General features: G+C 53.1%; 1 protein-coding gene and 1 long non-coding RNA gene across 2 annotated transcripts in view; both read right to left on the minus strand.

Moving 5' to 3' along the window:
• Positions 1–5,776: 5,776 nt before the first annotated feature.
• On the minus strand, positions 5,777–8,367 carry TWIST1 (twist family bHLH transcription factor 1). Its single transcript, XM_014893746.2, has 3 exons — positions 8,246–8,367; positions 7,150–7,866; positions 5,777–6,491 (listed from the first exon to the last, which is right to left on the minus strand). Exon 2 carries the CDS (start codon positions 7,760–7,762, stop codon positions 7,193–7,195), a length of 570 nt encoding a protein of 189 aa, XP_014749232.1. The 5' UTR covers positions 7,763–7,866; positions 8,246–8,367; the 3' UTR covers positions 5,777–6,491; positions 7,150–7,192.
• A 119-nt stretch (positions 8,368–8,486) lies between these two features.
• Positions 8,487–9,271, minus strand: part of LOC148225131 (uncharacterized) — a 98,352-nt gene continuing 97,567 nt past the window's right edge. Inside the window, exon 4 of the long non-coding RNA XR_015802813.1 lies at positions 8,487–8,901. This is a non-coding gene — a long non-coding RNA (uncharacterized LOC148225131). The remainder of the gene's footprint in view (positions 8,902–9,271) is intronic.

Consider the following 9,271-nt stretch of genomic DNA (forward strand, 5'->3'; position numbering starts at 1 on the left):
TCAAAATTAATATGTCAAATCCACTTGTAGAAATAGATGTGCAGAAGTAAGCAAGGCATATTTACAGCTCATCGAAATGGTCTGTGGACGAGACATAGGCAGGTTGTTTGCAGGAGTCCGACAGACTCGGGCTGCCTCTGGCTCCAGCGGGGATCTTTCCTGGGCCATTCCTGACCCTGCGGCCGATGGGCTGGCAGAGGGATCGCCTTCCTTCCCACCACCTGCCAGCCTGCCGCCGCACCCATAACCGCGGCCATCGGGGGTAAAATCAACATAGATTTTACATTAAAATGCCACGGGATCTTCTGGAAAACAGCAACCATACAAAAGGAAACCATACAAAAGGGGAAAAAAAGCCACCCCGGAAGGCAGGGCTGGCATCTACGGAGGGACCGGCTGTGCCTTGCTGCGAACGTCAAAAGCTTTTAATTTCCTGGAGAGCCGTGGCTTTGCCGCCCTCCCGCGCAGGGGCCGGGCCAGAGAGGGCAGGGCAAGGCAGAGCAGGGCAGGGCAGGGCAGGGCAGGGCAGGGCAGGGCAGGGCAGCACAGAGGGTTCCTCGCCCGCGGACCCCGCTCCCTGGGGCCGGGAGCCCCGGCACAGCCGGGCACAGCCACGCCCGGAGCGCTAGGGGCTGCCAGCCCAGACTTTCTTCTTGTCCTCTTAGGAGCTCCTACCCACCTTCAAATAGAAGGCAATTGATTAGTTTCAGTTTGTCCTCCCAGGAGAGATCCGATACTTTCCCTGGGATCAAATGGACCCGAGAATAAAGGAGGGGGTCAACCGGCGGGAGAGAAAGAATGATAAAAGAGAATGAGAGAAAGAGAGAGAGAAAGAGAGAGAGAGAGAAAGAGAGAGAGAAAGAAAGAAAGAAAGAAAGAAAGAAAGAAAGAAAGAAAGAAAGAAAGAAAGAAAGAAAGAAAGAAAGAAAGAAAGAAAGAAAGAAAGAAAGAAAGAAAGAAAGAAAGAAAGAAAGAAAGAAAGAAAGAAAGAAAGAAAGAAAGAAAGAAAGAAAGAAAGAAAGAAAGAAAGAAAGAAAGAAAGAAAGAAAGAAAGAAAGAAAGAAAGAAAGAAAGAAAGAAAGAAAGAAAGAAAGAAAGAAAAGAAAGAAAGAAAGAAAGAAGAGAACAAGAGCTGGAAGGGGAGAGGAAGAAAGAATAAAAGAAAGAAAAACGGAAGGAAGGAAGGAAGGAAGGAAGGAAGGAAGGAAGGAAGGAAGGAAGGAAGGAAGGAAGGAAGGAAGGAAGGAAGGAAGGAAGGAAGGAAGGAAGGAAGGAAGGAAGGAAGGAAGGAAGGAAGGAAGGAAGGAAGGAAGGAAGGAAGGAAGGAAGGAAGGAAGGAAGGAAATAAATTGGTTACGCGCACTGGAAGAGGGTAGCAAGCTTGGACAGAACGGCTGTTTTGGTTTCTTTTCACAAACAAATAAAAAGCAGTTTAAATAAAGCCTACGTATTGCACATATATGTGCAAATACACACATACAGAAAAAGGAGGAATGATTTATGCTTGAATTTCTGCGAGCCTTTCTCTTCCCAGTGTTTACAAGGCGGGGCTCCATTTGCAAGTTGTACATCTGTTCGCTTCACGTGACATTTTCATAAAATCTCTAACATCTGGTCAAAATAAACCTCCTTCAGGTACCTGCTTAACTTTTCACATGTCAAAATCCCTTCCCCTCTGAAGCTCTCCTTTCCTCCACGGCTTGCAGTCGCGTGTATTGCTCCTTTCTTGACTGCTTGTTTAATGACTGCCTCTGCTCGATTAGAACAAAGCAACCCTAATCATGAGGGGGAGACCCCGACCCTTCCCAAGAGCATTCTTCCTCATCTCGCCCCCTCCCACCTCCAGAATTCCCCGCATTAGGAGGGCAGAGCGGGTCTTCTTCCCGCCGCAATATTTCGCTTTGGGATTTCTCAGCCCAGCAAACAGGATTTGCGGCATCCCCCCCTCCCCCCCAAGCGAACCCGTGGTCCTACTCGGGCTAATATTTTGCACGAACTCTGATAATACTCTCAAAGTGAAATTATCAGCATCTAATTGTCCTGAACCTATTCCGTTATTATTTCTGCTGTTATTAATTGCTCCTGATACCTTTAGCCGTCTTTATCCCAGCGTGGTTCGTCTGAATTATTTTGGAATAAAACTCTTCTTTTCTTGCCCTTGTCCATATATTGAACAAGGGAAATTTTGTAAAATTTCTTCAAATTTAATGTCACCTCTTTATGAAAAGAATGGGGAGTGTCCGCTAACCAAGACAAGACGACTATGTAGATAAGAACGGTGTAAGTGATCCTGAGCGGGCGGAGAAGGCAGAGAATTACAAAGAGAATGGACAATTTTTTCGCCGATCTGAATATTTAGTTTTGTTTTGCTTTTTATTTCGGATTTTAAAACGGGTGCTACCATCATCACTAGGTTTCCTCAGCTTTATTGTTCGTGCTCTGTAAAACCGTTCTAAGCCTCCCGCAATGTCGATCACTCGGTCCGTATAAATGGCCGGCTTGTTTGCTTTTAAAAAAGAAAAGGGGGACTTTTCTACAAGTGATTTTAACCTGCTCCACCTTCAAGTGACCTGCCAAATGCTCCTTCTTACTTTATAGACATCTGGGAATTCCATACATGCCTTAAACTCCAATTACACACCTTCTTCAAAGGACACGTGCTTTGATTTGCCAAGAACATTAAGTGGACTGAAGTCGAAAGAAGCTGGTGCAGAAGTTAATGTAAAATACATCCTGTGCCATGTTTACTGCGGGCAGGTTATGTGTGCAGCAAATAAAATAAGTCCTGATGGGATGTGGATGTGTGCGCCTCTCTTTTTTTCTCTCCCTTTAGCCTCCCGGATCCCTTTACGGGGTGGATTGGATTTGCCGTCACCACCACCACCACCCGCTTCCCAAAGATGCTAATTTATGGCGGGAGCGCTCCCGCTCTCCCGGCGGGTCTGCTGCTTGCCGGCGCGGGCAGGTGAAGGGAGAGCCGTGTGACCGGGGCGGATGCAGCCACCGAGAGCGACCCGGAGAGCAGCGGCGCCGCAGCTGAGCCCGTTCCCGGGAGTCGCCGAGCCCCGCGGCGGCTCGCCCCGGGAGGCAGGTGCCCGGGCTGCCGGCGCCGCAGGTGAGTCCCTCTCCCCATGCGCTTTTCCGTGACTTTTGTGCCCCCGCCCTCTCCCTCCGTTTCCCCGCACATCCCCACGGCGCGTTTGTTTGTTTTTCTTAAAATTACAGATGCAGGGAAAACCGCCTGACATCATGGGAGCGGGACAAGAGCGCACTTTGAAGGGCTCCTGGGCAGGACTTCAAGTGAAATCATACGCCGGGGAGGAATCCGATACGGGCTTGGAGAAAGCAGCGGGGCGGCCCCTGCCAAACCCAGGAATGTGCGAGGGCCCGCGGCCGGCGCCCCCCGCCCGCCGCCCCGCAGGAGGCGCAGCCCCGGCACCGCCGCTCCGCGCCCCGGCCGCACCGGCCCGGACCTCTCAGCCTGCGAATGCACGGGGTAGATTGATGCCTCTGAGAAATAAAAAGCGAAATCAATCAGGATTTCCAAAGGCAGAGCTAATTTCCCGATTGCAAGAGTGTTTAAAATTCCCAGAAGGCAAATTAATATACATATTATTTCTTTTTTTTTCCTTCAGTGAGCCTGACGCTGACTTAATCGTTTTTGGCTCTAGCCCGAGGAGCACCAGGCATCTGCAGTCCCCAGTTTCAACCCAGGAAAGGGTACGCTATTGGTTTTAAAACAGGTTTATATCTCTTTTATGGTTTTTTTTTAATTTTATTTTTTTATAAATGCGGCTAAGGTAGAGGTTGTCAGGCGGGAAAGAGCGCCTGCTGAGTGCCCGCTGCCCGGGAATGCTACGGCGCCGGCAGGGACTCGCTCAAAGGGACACAGAAGTGAGAAATAAAGACCTGCCGGTGGCATGAGCCCCACGGATAGGAATTAGGGATTTTTCTCACTCCGGTGTTTAGCTTGCTGGAAAAGTGTTGCACCGGTTGGCCCAGAGGCCTCTTGCTGGTTGCAACAGAGCCAGTCAGGTTTAAGTCCGTCAAGCAGGGCCTCTCCCGATTTCTGAGGCCGAGCACAGTTTGATTCGTGGCTTTAAAAGTGCACTTGATTCCTCGTTCACATTTCGCAGGAATCCCCTTCCACGCAACATGCCTTCTCTTCAGCACCGAACAGCTCGTCTGGTTGGCTGTTTCTTTCACTCCCGGAACCTCTTTTCTTTCTAAAAGTGGGGAGTTTTTCCCAACTTTCCCCGGTGTGATTTCTCCCCCGAAAGGAACAACCGAAATCTTCTATAACCTCCCAAATTCCCTTAGCCTCACTGCCAAAGCTGCTCCGGCTCCCTGTGCCTCTCGCCTTCGCTGCAGCCGAGGTAACGCGGGCAGACATTACCTGCTCCTCGGCAGCCGGTCGCATCGGAGCCGGGGGTTCGGAGTCTCCGAGAGGGCAGCTGCGGGTGCCAGGGTGCCGGGGAAAGGCGGCGACCATTTAGGAGCTCGCAAAGTCCTCCCGCCTCTCCATCACTTAGAGCTGCGACCACCAGGGCCGTCATCTAATTTTCAAGTCCTCGCTAATCCGTCAGTGCAAACCAGCGCTGCGGGCTCTCTACTGTAAACATTGCGCATTGGCTAAAAATATGCCCGATATTATACTATATTCATAATACTGCTATGTGGATAATAGACGGCGATATGCGGATGTGGAAACAAATACAGGCAATAAAGTCAACTCATGGGCTATGCAAACAGGCTCTGTCTTGAAGAGCTACCCCATCCTATTTACCCGAGACGCTGGCCGAGCTCCGGCGGCAGAGTGCCTGTCTCTACGGAGGGCACAGCTCAGCTCCCAGGACAGCAGCGGTCCCCGCACACCTTCCGTGGCCACGGAGGGGCAGGACGCGCTGCTCCCCGCTCACTGCCCGGCTGCCAAGCGCTGGGAGATAAGCAAGTGGCAGCAGACACTCAATCAGCTGTCCGTTTATAAGGGCTGAGGTTTGCTTTGAGATGTTTTGTTTTCTGGATTTCTTTTTACAACTTCCCTTTCACCTTCCGTCCGAGCCCTCAGATCTGGAGGTTCCCTCTCTTTTGCAGCTCGGGTTCTCCCGCATACTGGGACCCCGCGGAAAGCATGGTGAGAAGAAAGAGGGGCAATATGTGCCCTACACGTAGAAAAGGAGAAGAGGGCGGGTTAGAGTATCCCTCCGTGCTTTGCACAACGAAAACGTGATGGCTAGTATATATATTATATAAAACCCTAGAGAGCAGAGCAAACATCACTTCCACCGGAAAACCCCACTCGCTAGACACTTCCCTATTTCAAGCTCACTTTCTTTTGCTTTGCCTTTGGATGGACGAATCCCTGTTTAAAACCACTTCCTCAGGGATATCAGCAAAAGTACCGGGGGCTGGGGAACGGGCCCATCTCCTGCCTCACAACTGGGGGCAAAACACGAAGGCAGGGGTAGAGCTCTGCTGTGAAAACTCCGCTCCCCGCGCAACTCCGCCGTGCCTGGCGTGAAGATTAAAGGGGGAGAGGGAGAGAAAGAGAGAAGAGACAATACCTTCCTCTGCAGATGCACTGAGCTTCAGTGCAGAATAATAAAGCTGTCTCAATAAATAACGTGCCTGTGTCTGTCAGTAGCTGGTTTATTTGCGTTTTTCGCCTGGTTTGTTTATACTAGTGCCCCTCTCTCTTGGGTGTCTTTACAGCTCAACAAGCAGGTATTTATCTACAGTTTTAACCTTGAGTTCTCAGAGAAACCAAACTTTAAGGTTATTAAAATTTCAATCATATTTATTTATTGCAGAAAAATAATATACAATGATATTTACAAAACAATCATAAAAATAGGAATGCATTTAGACACCGGATCTATTTGCATTTTAACATGGGTCATCAATAAATAAATAAAATGTTTATTTTTTTCTCAGAGGAAAAATAATAATAATAAAAAAGTTAGGAACCGGGTATATAACAACTTGAGCCCAGCTTATTTCCCCCCTAAAAAAAAAAAAAAAATAAAAGGTTTTCATCTCTACAGGGATATTTTTGGTTGGCTGCTTGGTTTCATTCAAGAATGAAGAAAGTCCACAATAATGCAATAATATATTTCCTTTCATCAGTGGCTCATAGGCACGAACTCTTGGGAATGCATGCATGCGAAAAAAAAAAAAGGGCAAATAAAAAAAGTTCAATTCCAACATTCTTCGTCAAAATTAAACAAAAAAAAAATCGAACGATTGAGACTTCTATCAGAATGCAGAGATGTGTGGATTGTACCGACGCCCAGAGGGTAGTCACTGTCCAAAGCCCTTCTCTCTTTCTTTCCTTAAGTGCTCCCCACGCCCTGCTTTGAATTTGGATATTACTCTTCTAATTTCCAAGAAATCCTTGGTACATTTTTTGTTAGACAAGATCAAAAAAAAATCGTATCCAACTTCAGAGTCTCTAGATTGTCCATTCTCTCCTTCTGTGGGAACAATGTCATCTGCAAAAACCCAGAAAGGGCGGAAAACTCGTTACTGAAACGAAAGTTATACAAACATCTACCTACACCTCTCTGTCTCTGGAAATACGCGCATCGGGCAGGAATGGAGCAGGGAGAACTCGCCGAGCGGGCGGTGCGGTGCCCGTGTGATAGATGCCCCAGCCCGGCGGTGCCGGTGTCAGAGCCGAGGAAAGGGACTGCTGGGGCGGTAGGAAACCCTCATCGGGCAGCACAACGGGACGACATGGATTCACTTCAAAATATGAGCAGCGGCAGCAGCGGCGGCGGCAGCAGGAGCCGTCCCAGCAGCCCTGCTGGCTCCGCGGCGTTTGGTGAAAAAGTGATCTCAGGCCGGCCCCATCTGGCTGGGGCACACCCGCACCGCCGCCGCCTCCCGCCCGCAGCCCACCCTGCCCGGCCACGCGTGGGCCCCCGGGGCCCGGGGCGCACCTCGGGCCGCGCAGGAGGAGGGACACGCCGGAGCGGGGGAGGCACCTCCAGCCGCCCCGCTCCCGGCTGCTCCGGGAAGCCAGGCCCCTCCGGGCGGGGTGGAGGGCCTCTCGCCCCACGGCCACGCGTGCCCGGCTCACGGCGCAGCCGGCGGCTTCACGCCTCCCTCCCCCCTTTCCTCTCGCCGGTTTCGGGGTCCCTGTCTTACCTAGGGCTCCTGCCGGGGGGATGCGGGTGGGGGACGCCGCCTGCTAGTGGGATGCGGACATGGACCAGGCGCCCTCCATTCTCCACACCGAGAAGGCGTAGCTGAGCCGCTCGTGGGCCACATAGCTGCAGCTTGCCATCTTGGAGTCCAGCTCGTCGCTCTGTAAGACCTGGTAGAGGAAGTCGATGTACCTGGCCGCCAGCTTGAGGGTCTGGATCTTGCTCAGCTTGTCCGAGGGCAGCGTGGGGATGATCTTCCGCAGGGCGGCGAAAGCTTCGTTCAGGGACTGCGTGCGCTGCCGCTCCCGCACGTTGGCCATGACCCGCTGGGTCTGCAGCTCCTCGTAGGACTGGGGGCTGCCGCCGCCGCTGCTGCTTCCGCCGCCCCCGCCGCCCCCGCCCGCCCCGCACTTCTTGCCCCGCTTGCCTTGGGCAGGGCTGCAGGGCTCGTCCGCGGCCCCGACGGCGCCGCCGGCGCTGCGGCGGCTGGAGCGGCGCTTGCGCCCCCCTCTCTTGTTGTTGGGCAGCTGCTGCCGGTCCGGCTCCTCTTCGCTGTTGCTCAAGCTGTCGTCGGCGGGGGAGACTGGCGAGTTTGACTCGTCCTGCTGCATCATCTCTGGGGGGAGACGCGAGAAGCGGGCCGGGAGGGGGGGGAGGGCAGGGAGAAGAGGGGGGCACCTAACCCGCCAGCTCCCCCTTGATCGGCTGCTTCGCTGGCCTGCGAGGAGAAGGAGGAGGGAAGGAAGGAGGGAGGACCTCACTTTGGGGGGAGGGGGGATGGCATCAGGATCCAAGAGGAAAAAAATAAAAAGGCCAACCAAAAAAAAAAAAAAAAATCCCTCCCGATCCCTCCTTGGAGCCCCTTCGAGGTGTCTGGGATTGGGAGAAAGTTGAAGACTTGGAGGTTCTTATAGCTCCTGCTGGCGGAAAGTTTGGGGGCAGCAGTGTCATTGGCCTGACGTGGAGAGGAGGGACTTTTGCTGAGTTTTATAGGAAAGTTTCCGCTTCCCCCCCTCCACGCCCTCCCCCAATTATTTTTTTTTCAAGCCATTCACAAGTGATCTGGCTTCCCCACACGCACGCACATACATCCTTACCCCAACCTCTTTCTCGGTTTCCCTCTCCGTGGTTTCCCCTCGCAAACTCTTCGGTCAGCGCTCGGCTTTGGGGTGGTGCTGAGGGGCCGGGCCGGGAGCTTGTGGGGGTGCCCAGCACGGGTGCGCTGCTGCGGAGGGGTCAGTGAGAGCAGCTCAGTGCCTGTGCTGGGGCCGAGCGGCCGGGCAAAGCCCGCACCTCTCGGGCTTTCCTCGCCGCAGCGGGCACGGCTTGTAGCGGAAAGAAGGAAAGGGAAATAACCCGCGGGACAGCATCCAGGCACATCCTAATTTTGACCCGCTTTAGCACACGCCGCACTCCCAATCACTGAGCGCCCCGGGGTCTGACTTGCCGAGGGAGCCGCACATTTCTGGGCTGGGGAGGGGTAGTGGCACAGCCTCCTCCTGCCAGCCTGGAGGACTGCGGTCGGAGAAAGCCATCTTCAGAGGTGGAAGCAGTGGGGAAACCAGGCATTGGCTTCGTACATGCATAAGCACCAGTCCTTGAGCTCGTCTTAAGAGAAACCCGGGAAGATCCGCGTTTCCAACCTGGCACACCGGGAGACGGGAGGGTTACAGACCCTCTTTGCCCACACTCTGTGTGTGCTGACCACGCACTTCAGTCCGTCCTCCCACAAGGCGCCCGAGTCCGGCACTTCCTGGGAAAAGAGATTATTTATTTTAATTTCTCTTCTATGTCTGCAGCCAAAACTATTTCTTCCCATCCCCCGCCTTTGTGCCTCCTTCCCCGCTCGCTGGCAGCACAGAGCAGGTGGTGTGTCTTTTTAACAACAGCTCAGATTCAAACGGGGAACGCCTGGGAGGGAAAGCTAGAAATTGCCCCCATCGGTAAACGGGGCGAAGTTCTCTCTGCTCCCTGCGTGGGGACCGCGCTCCTCCGCTGCCGGCCTGGCAGCCACCGGGCACGGCCGGGTGCGGGGCGGAGCGGGCAACGCAGAGCTCCCCGGCTTGTGTGGGGTGTAAGGGCGGACAGGGCGAACGAAATGCCAGAGGAGCGACAAATCCCCG

Source organism: Sturnus vulgaris, chromosome 1, assembly GCF_052056855.1.
Source record: "Sturnus vulgaris isolate bStuVul1 chromosome 1, bStuVul1.hap1, whole genome shotgun sequence".
Taxonomy (NCBI): Eukaryota; Metazoa; Chordata; class Aves; order Passeriformes; family Sturnidae; genus Sturnus; species Sturnus vulgaris.